This window comes from Spinacia oleracea, chromosome 1, assembly GCF_020520425.1.
Source record: "Spinacia oleracea cultivar Varoflay chromosome 1, BTI_SOV_V1, whole genome shotgun sequence".
NCBI lineage: Eukaryota > Viridiplantae > Streptophyta > Magnoliopsida > Caryophyllales > Amaranthaceae > Spinacia > Spinacia oleracea.
Genome location: NC_079487.1, coordinates 119,889,276 through 119,907,488, shown reverse-complemented (window position 1 = coordinate 119,907,488; position 18,213 = coordinate 119,889,276). Strand labels below are relative to the sequence as shown.

The following is an 18,213-nucleotide window of genomic DNA, read 5'->3' as shown; positions in this document are numbered from 1 at the left end:
TATATATATATATATATATATATATATATATATATATATATATATATATATATATATATATTAGTTATGGGAGTTGAAGGCAAGTGGTGGAAAGTTAAGGATTTTATGGACCATATAAAGTTGACATTCCCAAGTGCTAAAGAAGTTCATTTTGAGAGCAAATACACATCTATTCCGTCTGAATATAGTATAGACATCATTTGGGATAGTGTGAGCAATATTTTGAATGGGAAATTTAATGAAATGGTTGATGTAGAAAATCATTTCAAAAGATTATGTGTATTTTTTTGCGAGAATATTAGATTTGATATATTATTGAAGTTGATGGTTAATATTTTAACCATCAACTTTAATAATATATCAAATCTAATGCTATCGCAAAAAAATACACATAATCTTTTGAAATGATCTTCTACATCAACCATTTCATTAAATTTCCCATTCAAAATATTGCTCACACTATCCCAAATGATGTCTATACTATATTCAGATGGAATAGAATTTTATTTGCTCTCAAAATGAACTTCTTGAGCATTAAGAAATGTCAACTTTGTATGATCCGTAAAATCCTTAACTTTCCACCACTTGTCCTAAACTCCCATAGCTAACATGTATATATTTGACTTATAAATCAAAAAACTTACTTCCAAATTTTCATCTAAAACTACTTGAATGTTAGAAAATCATTGCCCTTATAATCCCCAGCTTCTCCAGATTTCAATTTAGGCATATTTGTCCTAACATCACACTTCTAACCCCCATAGGCAATGGAGTGCCTTAAAAAGAAAATGAACTCCAAATACTTAAAAGAAACATTAACATACCTTCAATTTAGAAGATAAGTATCCTTTTTAGTAACATGATTTGGACGGAAGATGCCTTTCTTTCTTTCCGAACTTCTACTCGTCTCTCCTTCATTTTCCTTGCCAAGTCCCATAACCTGTTACACAAGATGATTAACACGGTTAAATGACAAAGTAGAACCTGAAAGCATAAGAAACATGGTAGGTCAGCCTGTTTCTATGGTTAAAATCAACTGCTGTAACTCTGTGTACACAACAATTGAACTACTGTTTCCTCTTTGACAAAGAACAAAAAGAGGTCTGGACTACTTTACACCAAAGAGAAGACCAACACACAAAAATTATCTAGGGCCCAGTTGGAGTAAATAACCCACAATAGGTGAAAGTTTTCTTGAAACTTAAAAGTACTGACTGATTCATAACGTTAAGCTATCCCATCCTACATCCTATTTAAAACTTCACTACTACAACTTCCATGCCTATTGCATGCAAAATGAAGTATAACATATCGAACACCAAAACTTGCAATTCATTCCAAATCACCGCCAACACTCAAAGGCTCTAAGCTAATTGCATTCGCCCTATATAGTTCTCCATCTCTAAATCAAACATTATAACCAGCAACCACATCTCGGAAAAAAGACAGAACTATTGAACCATCATTGAAACAATAAACAGAAATAGCAACTATTCGCGGTATAACAGATAAACCACCCAGAATTGACAATGATAATGCTATAATAAACGTGATTTATGTGAAAATCTATGATAGAAATATATTACGCCAGAAAAAAAAATTACAATATACCCAATTCGTCCAATTCACTAAGGGCAGCTGTATTAGAAACTCAAGTGTACAATATTGAACAAGTAATGGAACACACTGCCTTTGTACCACCAAGACATGTAGCAGAAGAGGATGAGTACAGGGGAAATGTTGCTAGCTTAGACGAGGACGAACTAAGAAGAGAGAACAGGATTGGTCGAGAAAATGAGGGATAAGGATAAAAATGGTCAGAAAAAAAAAGTAGAAGAAAATGAGGAATCTGGAAATGTGTCGGAAATATCTGATGAGATCGGACTACTGTTATTCCTGAGAACCTGAGCCAAGCATGGGTGATAAACACCTCAAAAGTGATGGGAATTTCGAAAATAATGGCAAAGGTAACTCAGCAATACTACACAAGTGAAGATCTGCAAAAATTATAGCCAAAGAATCCAGCAATAAAGGAAGACCAAAACACAAAATTATCTAGGGCATTTCGTCGAACAGTCGGAGTGCACTAACAAAATCACAAATTTCAGCAGTATATTCTGGAGAATAGTAGAACAATGGAAGCAAAACCACTAATTACCAAGAAGAATATCATTTCAAGGCAATTCATTGGATTATAATTGAAAAATTACCAAGCAACAGCAGCAGAACCAACAACAACAACAATATTTCAAGGCAATTCAGTGGATGTATGGATTATAATTGAAAAATTACCAAGCAACAACAGCAACAACAACTGAAGGAGAGAGACTTACTGGGAAATTGTGAGGAATCGACTCCTTCAACTCAAGGAGAGAGCTGAAGAGTGGAGAGGCTGAAAAATGGTGTGGGAAGTGAGGAATTAATTGCACCGAGAAAAGAGTGCAATTTTGAATTGATTTTTTCTTTAAAATAAATTTACCCCATATTAACAAATAACAAGTACGGAGTACTCTGTAGTCCGTATTCCGTACTCCAGCACTCCACTTCTCCACTCACTAAAACGTGAAAAATGAAAAATGAAAAATGAAAAATGAAAAGCTAAACAATTGCATATTGGGACACGAGCACACAAGACTTGCACAATTGTAACATCAAAAGAGCACAATTCATTAAAGAAAATTTTATGCACAATTGCCCACCAAATTATAATGTCAATTCATTTCAATGAGCTAACAAACAATTACCTAATGAAATTTACCACATTGCTACCCCACTAGTAAAAATTTATTATTAACCCACTCATACAAATTGACATATAACCCCAAATTGCTAGCCCAACAATTCATGTGATTGTGCTTTGTTTTATTTTATTTTTTCTTTTTGTGATTGTCATTATTTTTGCACATGTTATAAAACAACAACCATATTCTTACTTTCAACTAGACTCACCAAATTGCAACCTCTACTAGGGGTGTTTATGAGCTCACAGAACTCGCGAGCTACTCGAACCCGACTCGGTCAAACTTCGGTCAAAACCCGACTCGAATCAGCTCGACTCGAGCTCGAGATCAACTCGAAAATTTAACGAGTCGAGTCGGGCAACTTGATAAGATAAAGCTACTATATATACTAACTGGTGTATTTATATATTAGATAAGATAAGTGGTTGATTTTGGATGGAGTTGTATATACGTAGTATTCGTAATTAATTAATAAAAATATCTACGTGGCACTCGATTTTTTTAATTAATAAATAATCTTGAAAATCTTATTTTTCAATCGCCAAAACCATTTGATTTCCTACGTGGCGCTCTAATATTGGATTAATGTTTAATTTTGGATTGAATTTTATTTTAGATTAGTGTTTGATTTTTGATTGAAATTAATTTTAAATTAGTGTTTGATTTTGGATTGAAATTTATTTTAGATTAGTGCTTGATTTTGTATTGAATTTTATTTTAGATTTATTTTTTAATTATTAGAGTGTTTGGTTTCGGATAGAGTTGTATATATTAGTAATTAATTAATTAAAATATACATGTGGCACCTAACTAATTATCTACATGGCACTTGATTTTTTTAATTCAAAAATGAATTATAAATCTTATTTTTCATTGGCCGAAACCATTAGTAATCCTATGCGGCGCTCTAATAGTTCAACAAATATATACATTAGTGTTTTATTTTGGATGAATTTTAGATTTATTTTGTAATTATTAGAGTGTTTGATTTTGGATGTAGTTGTATATATTAATAATTAATTAATTAAAATATCCAAGTGGCACCTAATTAATTATCTACGTGGCACTCGGTTTTTTTAATTCAAAAATAAATTAGAAATCTTATTTTTCATTGACCGAAACCATAAAATTTCCTACGTGGCGCTCTAATAATTCGGCAAATATGCCTCCTTTATATATGTATAATATTAGATTTCAAAGTTATAAGTTATAATACATGGAATAATCAAGTGAAATATGTTACTAACTGCCGGTGTAAACCTCCAAAAAGTATTAAGGCACATCGTTGAATAATTTAGAAGCATCTACAACCTAGCTTATGAAAATATAATTATGAATGTAAACAAAGAAGGAAACCAAGACCTAATGTAACACCCCGTATTTTTAAACTTGTTTTATTATTCTGTAATTACGATTGTTAACATAATTACTTCCTAAATTTTTCCGATCTATTTTAATTATCCTATTACGTCTATCTTTTTATTGAGACATAATATCAATTATTTAAGCCATTTTATTTTTCATACGATGAGTTTGCTCTTTCAAGTCAATTTTATTACCCAAAATCTGATTTGTTTCTATCCTAAGTTCATAAAATTACCAAATTGCCATTATTCAATTGAAGAATCAATGGCACAAAGTAAGACACTTTTGTGTTATCTGACTTCTTTCTTCCTCCTCATACATGTTAAATTGTTAATGAAGGAGTTTGCCACCCAAAACTTTGACTTCTCTTTGTCTCACATTTCAATCATGTACATTGCAAGCCCATTTTTTCTTCCTATTCTATGTGTGGCAAGTCCGCTGCCGGTGACTGGAGCCCACTTCCCTAAACTTTCATCTTCTGTCAAAATCCAAAAGGAAAACAAGGGGCTAGTTGAAGTGGGCCATAGGATTTAAGTTGAGCAAATTTCATTTGGGCTTTCTCAAGGAAGTTTTGAATAAGTAAGTTATAATGAGCAAGTATGATGTTTCTTTTAAATGGACATTTAATTAAAGATTCATGTAAGCAAAAAGTTGACTTTTATTGTTGGTACAATTTTGAGGTTTATGTGGAATTAACTACAAAGATTGAGGATTACGGTTTTTAAGTCGAGCTTCGTACTAAATTAAGCCTGCAGATTATCGATCGAGGTAATTTTTATGTCCAGCGTTTATATGTTTATGTCCGTATTTCAAAATATGTATTATGTAATCTTTATGTCCAGCATTTATATTTATGCCCGTATATGAAAATATTTTAAGGTGTAATGTTTATGTCTAACATTTAAGCCTATATGCTCGTATGTGTGATTATATGTATATTATGTGCTAATGACATGATGCATGAATGTATGATTTAAAGTATTAGGAGTATGATTATGATAGATATGTTAATGTACTTCATTATTTTATAATATGTAATGATGTAAAAGACGTTTTTCTGAAATAATGATGGTGTTTATAAAGTTATTTTAAAGAAATACGATGTTTCTTTTGTCGGCATGGAAAAGTGAACTGAACTAGTAAATGGGCAAGTTACAGGTGGAGGTCATGTTAAGTTAAAGTTAATGGGAACCACTTCCTCCTGAATGATGTCAGAAAAGTCTCACCAAAGCCTTACTTGCCAATGAGCTGTAAAGAAAATGATTCTTTGCCGACACATGTTTTCAAGATAACGAGTTTAAGTTATTTCCAAACAATAATGCTAATGATTGATGTGTCAAATGATTTTTAAAATAAATCTGTTTTGACGGGCTGGAGTAATATTACTGAGTTTTCCACTCATTTTTGAAAATTTTATGTGTTTTTCATGTTTTCTATTTTTATGATGATGTACAAGTTCGATTAAGGAGCTCGAGTTTCTCAAGAGGAAAGTTATTACTGCAGTTGTTATTTTATTGTGGAGATATTTAGATGAGAACTTATTTATTATAGAAAATCTGTTATTGAGGTGATTGTTGAACTATATTTATTTTGGGAATGTAATTGTATTATTAAAGGATTATTTTATTTGTGGGCCCATACCCACAGATCCCATGATTATTTTATGCCTAATTCCGCTGCTAATGAGAAGCAAAGTACGGTTTATGACCGATAATTAAGGTACCGAAAAGTCGGGGCATTACACCTAAACTAAAAGATATAAAGAAAGAAACTAAGTGAAGCTTGTGGTATAATTGCAAAATGTTAAAAGTCACTCGGAAACAATGCTACATAGTTCATTTCTCTCGCGGTCTCGCCTTACCATTATCGAACTCTAAGAAAGACTTTTGTGTTATGTTTATTCATTTTTAGTTCTCAGTTTTTTGTGCGTGTGCCCTTAGCAAGTTAGAGATGTAGACTTTAGACAATTATTATTATTATTTATTTAGTTTGCAATTTAAAGGTCAAATAAAGAAAGGAATATTTTATATGCATTCCCCTTAACATCCATTGAAAAGAAATATTTGGTATATCAACTTTTAAAATAGTGATTAGATTTATCACCGCAACAAAAGGAAACAATGATATATATAGTAAGAGAAAAAGGGTAAAAAAAGAAGTTAACTCGACAAATTTCATTCAAAGATACCATCTTATAACAAATACACGAGCAAATGAAAATAAATTTCAGTTAGATATTTTTGATTTAGGGTCTTGCTAAGTGGTTTTCTTTGTTAGGATTTTTTTTTCTTCTTTGTTACATGTACAAATTAACAACTACTACACAATAGTGCATATGGTTATGGTCTTTACCTTGTTGGTGTTTTGCATTCATGTATTAATAGTTTAAGAATCTACTCCGAATTTTAGACACATAAATACTGCAGGTTTTGTCGTAGTAAAAATTGTAATGGATTAGCTATTGATGGTTGCATGATTTTATTAAGTAGTATTATCATGGTGCTTTGCAATGGATAGAAAAGAAGTCGAGGTTAACAGTAGGAAACATGGTAAACCTTGTTACGTTGGGATATACAGTAGCCAAAATTTAAGTTCCTTTGCATCTTTTGTCTCCTTGAGCACAATTTCACGCTGTAATATTTCTTACAATAATTGCTCGGCATAAGCTGTATACGTGACACAAACAATAACGGTACAAATTTAGATGTATAAAATTATTTTGTTATATCATCTACTTAAGTCTATTATCCGGTAACATCCAATGCAGTCCTAGTGCAGTGTAGACTCAATTTGAGTTCAGGATCAATGCGGACAAGTATTTCTAGTACTCCGTACCTGATGCGAACAAAGTATTTCTAGTACTTTCTTAGAAAACAAATTGAATTCCCCAAATAATACCACTACGAATTCTGATATTAGGTTAATGAAGTCCCCAAATAAAAACAAATAAGATAACAAAACAACATTGCCAGTTGTTGTATGCGCTTTGCATCTTCTTTCAATATCTTCAGTATTCTCTTCTTCTTTTCCATCACATAACTTCTTGCTGCTCGGGTGTTGTTTGCAATTACTGATGCATTTCCATCTTGTCCTGCCTTTCTGATGTCGTAAATAATCTATCTTTGTACAAGCTTTTCCAAAACTTCTATGCATTCTAATCCAAATAACATTTTCCCCTCAGCTCCAATCTCCTTCCCCTTCCTAGTCTCTTCCCAAACTTTCCACAGCATTCAATATACTCATAGCATTAGGAAAGTATAAAAATCCTATCATCTTATAAACTTCACCAGGATCATTAGTTTGGGCCAGACTTTTGGGTACCTCCAGTGTATCAGAGTTCCACTCGTAACTCATGTCATATATTATCCAAATTCTACTCAACTTCTCCCAGCCGTTTATGATCCACTTATGTATGTCTCCGAGGGAATAAGCTCTTATGAACATCATTTAGTCCAACAAATCTATTATGAGATTTCGTAATTTTATGAATTACCTCTAAAATTCAGTAAAACATATGCTTTAAGCTATCACAACAACAAAACATTTACAATGTGTCTCAGTTTCAACCATTTATTTTTTTTTTTTATAAATATCACAACTATTATTAACAAATTTTGGGAGATCTTTGACTCTTTGAGTAATGATAGTTTACGAGAATTCAAATCATAAGCGGATTAATACTCGAAAGAGAGAAAATATTTAATAAATTCTTCCCCGTAAATTATTAATACTCAAAATAGAGAAAATATTTCATAAATTTTTTCCCGTGAATTATTAATACTCAAAATAGAGAAAATATTTCGTAATTCTTCCCCGAAAATAGTTTCATGTACTTTTATTTTGGAAACTATATTCCATAAATGATTTCACAAATTTTATAATGTTCGTTAATACTCCGTAAATGTTTTAATAAATCATAATTTTAGCCTCATTTTCTGATTATAATAGGTATTCAAATACAAGGTTTAAATCTGGTTTTAAATTAGGTTTGAAGATTTTAGTTGTTCTAATGTTGGTATAATTGTAGTTAATTACTCAATTGTTGTATGGTTTAATGTTCAAGAGAAATCATTAGAATAATTGAGATCAAGTTCTTTTTAAATTTCAGAATTATAATTGCTTAATGTTCTAGACAAATCAATTTTTTTTAGATTCAGAATACTTAACATTCACATTTCAATGGTGTTATGCATCTATCATGCTATAATATTTTCCATTGAGCCAAAATAAAAGTGTATTTGTTACCCAAGTGAAGTTCTAAGCATTCGGGAATTCCAATTTTTTTTTTTTTTTTTTGTGAAATCTTTAACTTTTCACCAGTCATATCAACTCATATTGCTTCCATATATTTATATATTTGGTTTATAGATAAAAAAGTTAACCCCCAGATTTTCTTCTAAAGCACCGTGATTATTTAAAAAGTATCGATCTTATAATCTTCATTTTTTATACACTTCAATTTGGGCATGTTCTTCCTAAAATCGCACTTCTAGACCTTATAGACAACGTGCCTTGAAAGATGATGAACTCCAAGAAAATGAAAATGAACCACTATGATGCCCTAAATTTGAAAGACAAAGGTTCTTTTTAATAATCCGACCTTGCATGGAAAACATTTCATTATTTCTGAACTTTTACTCGTATTTCCTTCTTTATCTTTGTCAAATCCCATAACAACATGGACTTGAAATCATAAGAAAGATGGTAGTCACCATGTTCCGATCCAATAGCTAAAATCAGATTGTGTATGTAACTTTGTGCACCAAATAATTGAACTCCATTTCATTATTTATTACTATTGTATGTCCGTGCTAATGCACGAGACTTTGTTAATACATAAAACCAAAAATATTTACAAAGTTAAAGGGATTAAATTGTGCAGAAAGGTATTTTTACAATAATCAATCATCAATCAAACCTTTAACCAAACCTTCACATTCACTCCCTCCAAAGCCCAATTTTCAATATTTAAAAATCTGTCTCTTTTTTTTTTTTTGAAATAAAATTAATTCATTAATAAAAAGTCATACGACATCTACAAGAGAAATCTGAATCTGTTAAATACATAACAAATTGAATCAAATAATACTCGTTTTCTGCAAAACTACGATCATCGCGCATCGAATATCTTGTATACCCTCTAACACATCGTTGTTTGATACAACCTTCAACGAGGGGGTCTTTTGATCTGTTGTAATTTTGATATTGAATTAAATCAGATTCAATTGATTGTAGATGTAGAACTGACATCTGCTGCGACACCGCACATATCTTCATCGCTGAATTAATTTCTCCTGTGAAATTAAATAATATTCTCCCTCGTACACCAGAAATTTAGGATCCTTTAACCTAAGAAAATTCTCCCTAAAAGGAGAAGAAAAACCCTATCTTTCGAGGGAGAACAATCCTCGCACAAAGAGGAAGTATTATTAAAACCCTAAAACTCAAACAAATTAAAAAAGAACAACAAAATAAAAAGATCGGGGCTTTCCACCGATAAAATCGATGGAAGCCCCTTCAAAATTCACTAAAGGAGGCTAGGGTTTGAGAGAGGGAGAGGAGGGAGAGAGAGAACGATGCAAAGTTTAAAAATCTGTCTCTAATTATTTGTGAAATGTACAAAGTTTACAAAATAAAACGTTGGTTTTCTTCTTGTAAAAGAAAAAATTAAAAAAAATTACCTGCTCTTTAGTCTTTACCCCTACTAAGTTTGCGAGTAACCTCCTATCAAAAATAAAAATCCTCAAAATTGTCTAATAAATAACTTCCTCTAAAAATTGCTTACTCGTATTGTTGGATCTTTTACCGAAATGGCTATTTTTACAATTTTATTTATCAAAATGGCTACTTTTGAATTCTATTCCCCAAACTAACTATTGTTTTGACTAATTTGAAGTAAAAACCAATGAATCAGTTTGAGTTTTTTGTTTTAATAGTGAACCGGTTTGGATTTTTTAATAGTAAACCGGTTTGGTTTGAGTGTTTTTTTTTTTTTTTTTAAGAATAGTGAAACAATTTGATTTTTTTAGGGGACTCCCCTTTTTATATATATGTTTTTGGTTCTTTTATTTTCCTCCATGCTTTTACCGATTATATCCTTCATTTATTATATTCATTTAAGACATGGACAGATAATACAAAATACCACAATATTACTATACCTAACTATCACTATTATGCGCAAGTGTGCATGAACATGTCGGGATTAAATAACGAGGGATCCATATCATTATCTCTATAATTATTAAAACTTGATCATGAAAAAATATTAGTTATAGGTTTTGAACATAGGATCTCTTTTGTTAGTCACATATTTAAACAACTATATCACAACTAATTTTGTTGTTTCATATTCGTGTAAAATTGTCTTATGTTTGCACGGTACTTTATTCTAAGTATAATACAAGTTGTTTTTTCTTTAAAAATAAAGTAGTTATTCTTTGGTTTATAATTTATGTTTTCTAGTCAAAAATAAAAATAAAAATAAAACGAAAAAAAGCCGGTTCACTATATACATATGAAAAAATGTTTATAAAAAAAAAACGTTAAAAAAACCGGTTCACTATATACATATGAAAAAAAACCCTAACCAAACCGGTTCATTGGTTTTTTTTGGGTTCAAAGTCAAATGTTTTGGTAAATAAATAGTACTCCGTAGTTAGTTTGGGAAATAGAATTAAAAAATAGTCATTTTGATAAATAAAATTGTAAAAATATCCAATTTGATAAAAGATGGATCCCGTATTGTTTTATCACTATTGCCTTTTGATAATGTATACGTTGTTTTTAATTTATACTAGCTTGTAACAAAAATATCGTAAGAGAAAGATTCGTATTGCGGAGGAATGATGTAAAGTCGTATCATTTTTGTAGGTAATCTCGAAGTTGCTTTCATGCTATTACCCTGTTACACGTATATTTTATCTTCATTCTTTCGTAATCATCAATTTCAAACTTATTTTTAGAGGTTATTTTGTTTGTGGATGAAACCCTAGCAAGTCACCACTACCAGTCACCAATTTCCTCAGAGCACCATCACAGTTTTCAAGTTTAAAGACATAGCTAGCTAGCTCAATTATGTGTTTACCTTCTTAGTTATATATGGAGACATGTGCATGTTATCAACTATAATGAAGTACTCCGTAGTATGTATCTTTGATTATGCTTCTTTGATCATGTGTAGTGTATTGAGTTACTTCTTCATCATGGTTGGTTTACTGGCAAGTTAATGTATTATTGGATGTGAATTGGTTTATTTCGTCTCGCTTTCTTTGATTATTTGTCGTATACGATGTTGGTTCATCTTTAGCTCTAAATGTAAGTAAATTGATATGAATCGCGTGTGACTTCTTCGGGCGGCTATGTGAAGTGATCAATGACTACCGGCCCCTGCTAAATTAACCAGTCTAACTATTTAAAAAGAATTTTCATTATGTCATTTTACGACATTTTTCAGTTGTCTCTAGATTCGATCGTGGCGACCAACGCGAGGAAGGGTGACAAACGTACAACAACAACAAAAGCATTGCGGTGGACGTTTAAGGGCGCAGCGCAATTTGATAATGGTATAAGTGGAAGTGTTTTTAATTATGACATCTACGAAAACAAACTTTTAGAGGTAATACACGTATGTCTTATCTATAACAAAATATACATTTTTTTTTTATTTTGAGATGAGGTTACTTACCATAAAAGACGTAACGGATTTCGTGTGTCTACATGCGCTACTAGAATTTTAGTCACTAATGACGGGCTAAAAAGCCGTCGCACATGTCTTTTGCGATGGGGTTAACAACTAAATAAAGACGGGAACAACTATCGCTAATGTCTTTTACGATGGGGTAATGACAAGATTTACATCAACGACCAACCCCTTTTATAACTCGCAACAGGAATTCCTGTCAATATTGACCTTTAACGACAAAAATTTCCGTCGTCTACAATTTCTTATAGTGATACTTACTTTTTTCTTAAGCTTTTTAGTGTTGTTAATAATATTGCATATGAGTTCATTGTAGCAATATTGTTTTTTTCTAAAGTTTTCCTGAACACCGATGTACAATTATGTTAATTCAAAAGATATATTAATCCAACAACTTTCATACGCAATTTAGAAGGTGGACCATGGTACACATAGAGCATGGTGCACCTTAAGAACACTAGTATATAATTGAAAGAACATCGGGTTACGAGAAAAGAACATGAGTATTTTTTTATTTAGGTTTTTAATAAATAGTAAAATAATATATTATTTTTATAACATAAAAGTGAAAAATTATATCGCATGTTCTTTGCCGCAGTTTCATGTTCTTTTGCTTATGCACATATGTTCTTTTGGTGCACCATGCTCTATGTGCACCACGGTCCATAGTCCACGGATTAACTTTCATAGTTTCACATATTTATACATCTTCCGTGCGTGAGCACGGGGAACAATCTAGAGGTACTTATTCTTATTTGAAAGTATATATGTTGATCATAGTTTGAAACCTCTTATTATCTATTAAAATCGTATTACCCTAACTTTTTTTATATAAACTCATAAGATACGATTGAACTATAAGACATCAAAGAAATAATTAAATAATTGATTATATGCTTTTGAACAGACCATATTCAAACATTTCAAAGAAATCGATATATACTTGATGCCATGTTCCGTTTGTTTTTCGACTTTATTTTAAGTACAATGATGTACTACTTGCTATTCCTAAGTTACTTAATTCATTTCTTTCAAAACCATATTACCTCCATTTCAAAAAGATCTTTACACTTACTATTTGCACGGACTCCGGTGTAATGTTTGACCGTTAATATATCAAATTTTGTATGGCAAAAGATTATAAAAAGTTGATAATCATAAAATACATTTCGAGACGAATCTAACAAAATATCTCATGATAATTTTTGATATATATAATAGTGATAAGTTATGATCAAAGTTTTGATTGTTGGACACATTTATCAAAGCGTAAAGAACTTAATGAAACGGAGGTAGTATAATATTTTTATAAATGATCTATTAATAAGGACAATGATCTATTGATGGATTTTAGGAGTGTTTATTTGTAATTATAATCGATTCAAAATTGACTTTATACTTTTACTTTATATGCTACACTCTACATATTCCGTGCTTATGCAAGGGCACATTCTAGTACCCCTAAATTAAAAGCCGGTACACCGACTTGACTCGACTCGACTCAGACTCCATTCCGTAGTGATGTTGACGCCAACTTGATCTCCTTTAATAGTGACACCATCACCATCACCAGTTCCAACTTGGAATTCCCCAGCGTCTCTTAAAACCTGAGTAGAACCGCTTGATTGACAACTCAAATTTACTGAAATACGCAAGAAGGAATCACTCGGAACACCAACCGGATTCCTTAAAAGTTCCATGTCAAATTCTTTGCATGACACTTGTTAGCAATTCAAAAGACTGTTGCTTATCTCATGAATTAGGGAAAAAAGTTGGAAACCCTAGAATTATGAAATTGAAATTATGTGACAGAAATTATCAAATTCAGATGGGTGTATTGATTCGCTGCTCGATTGTATCGCCGACGTGCTAACCGTCTGTCTCCGCATTTCTATCCAGAAAAGTTTGGGGCTTCAGACGACAAGTTTGGAGCTTTTTTTTTTTTTTTTTTTTTTTTTTGCTTTTTGGCAATAAGTATAAAAGTTTGGGGCTTTCGATGGCTAGTTATTTGTTTTAACGGAGTGGCTATTACAATTTATTTTATCTTTTTGGAGGGAAATTATAATCGTTAACCACTAGTAATTAGGGTGAGCAAAAATTTAGCTACCATCGATCGAAATCGGAACTTGAACATGTTAAGGGTAACAAGTTAAGAACCTGTTACGATAGGTTATGATTCTCAATTTTCTTGAACGAATATCTTGTTGGTACCTTAATTATAAACATCAATTTCAAATCAAGTACCATAAATTTGGGATGGGAGCAAATAAAATGCTACATAAACCCTAAACATAACTCTATAGTTAAATATTGAAAAATATTAATATAAAATAATAAAATTGCAATTTCAGCCTAAACTATAAAACAAACAAAGCCCAAACTATTATTAATCAAATCCCAAACCATTCATTAGATTGTTTTTTAAAATAAGTTGGTAGTTTCTCCATCCCATATTTTTTTTCTTCTTATTTTCTTATATGGTATCTCAAAATGATTTTTCCATTTCAATTACTTCGTATTTCCTTTGAAATTAAGGTGGTGTTAATAGTTTCTGATGATGTCTGTTCAAGAAAGGAAAATCGGAGGAGTAAGAATACCAACTAATTACTCCCTCCGTTTCTTTTTGTTTGTTACGTATTCCTTTAAGGGTGTTTCAAAATGTTTGTTATGTGGGAGAATCTTTCCTTTTATAAACTTATTATACTATCATTATTTGTGCCATCTTTTAATTTTAATTGGTCCAATTTTTTCAACTCATTAAATATCTTTGCAATTTCCCAAGCATGTTAAGTTAGCAATCTTTATGCTTTTCCATTATTTGTTCATTTTGATAAATAAAACAATCTTATTGGTTGTTATAATGATTAGTGGATTGATGTTTTACTTGGGTTTATTTTTTTAATAATAATAAAAAATCTTTATTATACATTAATAAACGTGCAAAAGTCCAAACGTAACAAAAAAAAACAAAAAAAAACGGAGGAAGTAATTAGTTTTGTACTTTTGCAAAAATAAAATGTTATTATTATATTTTTTAACTCAAGAACTTAACATTTTTTTAACCAACATAGTTAACTTTGACCATAAAAATAATAAGATAATCCTAATTATTGACCGAAAAAAGGTAAATTGCAATTGGTAAAAAACTTAGAGCATTAATACTAGATAACTCTTAGCCCCCTCTTAAGGAAAGAGAAAATCTAAGAGCTAACTCTTAGCAAATAAGATGTAACTCTTGGCTCCCTCTTATTTAGAGATTGATTATGACATCCTCTAAATAAGATGTAGCTCTTAGAAAATAAGAGGGGGTGAGGTGGAATATTGTGGGGGCATTGTGCTTATTTTTGATATTTTTGCATTAAAAATAAAATAAATAAATAGGAAAAAGTTACATAAGAGATAGTGTATAAGAGTTAGTTATTTCTTGGATTTTTTTATAGTTAACTCTTATTAAGAGTGGTAATGAGGTGGATGAAGAGAGAGACTAAAAAGGGGCAAATAAGAGATAACACTACAATTGATGCTATTAGACCTTATGGAAAACCCGATAAACTTCCATATGAAAACAGAACGATCTCTTGTCGCTTCCCCACAGATTAGTCAATTTTGCTCTCCAAAAAGCCACTCTCCTGTTGCTAACATACAATCTCTCTATACCATCAACACCTCCTTCTCTCTCTTCTCTGAATCAATCATGCTCTTCACCTTTTCCCTCAAATTCCCCAAAACCCAATCACCCTTTCTCCAATTCCCCTCTCCATGCTCACCACCGCACCAACCACCTCCCTCCACCTTCTCACCCTCCTCCTCAAATGCGCCGACCATATCTCCGCCGGAAATCTCACCTCCGCCGGAGACCTCCTCCCTGAAATCTTCGAACTCTCCTCTCCTTTCGGCTCGCCTGCAGACCGCGTCGCCGCCTTCTTCGCTCACTCCCTCCACTCCTACCTCCTCCTCCATTTTCTCTCTCCTCCACCTCAACCCGTCAAAATGCTCACACTCTCCTCCCAGCTTCGGAGCTTCCACTCCGCCTTACAGTCCTACAATTCCCTCACCCCCTTCGTCAAATTCTCTCACTTCACCGCTAACCAAGCCATCTTCGAAGCCCTCGAAGGCCACGATGGTGTCCACGTCATCGACCTTGATATCATGCAGGGCCTTCAATGGCCTGGATTGTTCCACATCTTAGCTTCCCGCCCAAGAAAGGTTAACTCGGTCCGAGTCACCGGGTTCGGCCCTTCCTCCGACCTTCTCTCCCAGACCGGAGCTCGACTAGCCGAGTTCGCCGCCTCACTCGGGCTCCCCTTCCGGTTCACCCCAATCGAGGGTAAAATCGGGAACTTATCCGAGTCCCAGCTGAGTCAACTCGCGGCAGTTGCGAACGAGGTCACCGTCGTGCATTGTATGCATCACAACTTGTACGATATAAGTGGGTCCCATGTTGGGACGTTAAGGGTGTTGAATGCGGTGAGGCCTAGGCTAGTTACCATGGTCGAGCAAGATATCGACGTCTCTCAAACGACGTCGTTTATGGAGAGGTTTGTGGAGGCGTTGCATTATTATTCAGCCTTGTTTGACGCCTTAGGGGAGGGATTGGGTAAGGACAGTGTACAGCGGCATGTGGTGGAGCAGCAACTTTTTGGGAGTGAGATTAGGAACATCCTGGCCGTTGGTCATGGTAGGAAGAGGATCAACGGTGACGATGGTATAATCACCCGATGGGGAGACGAGCTTATTCGGGTTGGGTTTGAACCGTTTTCTCTTTCGGGTAGCCCGGCGGCACAAGCGAGTTTGTTGTTAGAGATGTTCCCATGGAAGGGATATACAATGATGGAGGAAAATGGGTGTTTAAGGTTAGGGTGGAAGGATTTGCCTTTACTCACTGCCTCTGCTTGGCAACCGTGTGATTATAGTTGTGTTACTAGTAATGGTAATATCTTGAGGAATTAGATTCATTATTTTTAAATTTAAACGAAAGAATGAAAAAATTAACGTTTTTTCTTTTATGGTACCTCATTATTAGTCTAAATGGTAAATATAGAGTCTACTCAACTCATAATTCGGATTTGAGCCGAGTCAGACTCTAATTGGAGGACAATCCCGATAAATATTGTTGCGTTACTAAGATTTAAAGTCTTTAGACTAAAGAGACATAGGTTATGTACTTATGTTGGAACAACTTGGTTACCAATTAGTCCAAACGTACTCCAAACACTTGGTGGTGAAAAAACCGGGTTGAGTAGATGATTTTAGACAACTTTTTGGATTGATGAGGAAAAAATGCAGTATTTGGATGTAATAATTGGTGATGTGGGGTGAATATTGAGGAGTATGAACTATGAAGAGATAGATGGTAAAGTAGTGCCAGTGTTTGGGGGGAAATAATTGAGGGGTAAAGAAAAAGTACATGCTACCTTTTTGAAGAAATTGGATTCTTTTTGTGTACTCCTGTATTAAAAGTTTGTGATCAAAAGTTGTAACGCTTTTCAAGTTTATATTTTGTTCTCAATCATTCTTTTGCTGAGAATTTTACATTTTGGGTGATTACAGTTATTCTACGTAGTTCTAATAGTTCAAACTTCTAAGCATATATCTTCGAGAAGAAGTATTGGGAGCAACCGAAAGAGAAATTGACCAATTTGTGTTCTTGCGAGTCCCCAATTATCAATCTTTGAAATGAAAAGATAGTTTTTCAAGTCAGTATATTCCTGTATGTAACCAATTGCGGTTCTTAGATATGGTCTGGGTGGGCCCTATGCATCATGCCAAAAATTTCGTAATATAGTTTTAGTTCAAGCCTCCTAATTTTTTTTATTTTTTTTGGTGTACCACCCGGTTCACCTTTATGGTTAATCCAGATTTGGGGTAAGTTCTGAGTGGATAGGTTTAAGTCCCCTCCCAATTGTTGTTGGGGGGATCGACCACAGGGTCCTCCCTACCAAGTCCAGCCTCAATCACCATTGAACTAACAGACAATTTAAATATAATTGTATAATTCCAATCTCATATTGTATTGCTTAAATTTTCTACAGACCCCTTCATAAAACTGTTCAACATCTACCACAGTATATATTAGACGTGTAGAGTTTAGAGTGTGGAGTCCGTAATTGGTATTATCGCTTTAAGTTCTGGTAATTGATTGTTTATTTATTATCCACATTTATATTATTATTGGTCTTGGAAACATTGTTTCTTACCGGGCATTTGGTGATCACAAGTTAACAGTAGAATGAGTTTGTGATATAGTTGTCTGCCATAATTTGTGATTAAGTTGTCCGCCATTACTTTTGAGATGTTCTAGCTATTTGTTACTCAAATGGAAGTATGTCGGATTGAAGGACTATGCAACATTTTTTGTTTAGTGGGGAAACTGCATGGGAATGTGGGATGTCAGCTAATCGTACC

At 32.9% G+C, this 18,213-nt stretch overlaps 1 protein-coding gene across 1 annotated transcript; it reads left to right on the top strand.

Annotated features, from left to right (window-relative positions):
• Window positions 1–15,405: 15,405 nt before the first annotated feature.
• On the top strand, window positions 15,406–17,320 carry LOC110795119 (scarecrow-like protein 23). The gene has a single exon (XM_022000102.2). The coding sequence runs from the start codon at window positions 15,568–15,570 to the stop codon at window positions 16,756–16,758; it is 1,191 nt and encodes a 396-aa protein (XP_021855794.1). The 5' UTR covers window positions 15,406–15,567; the 3' UTR covers window positions 16,759–17,320.
• Window positions 17,321–18,213: the final 893 nt, after the last annotated feature.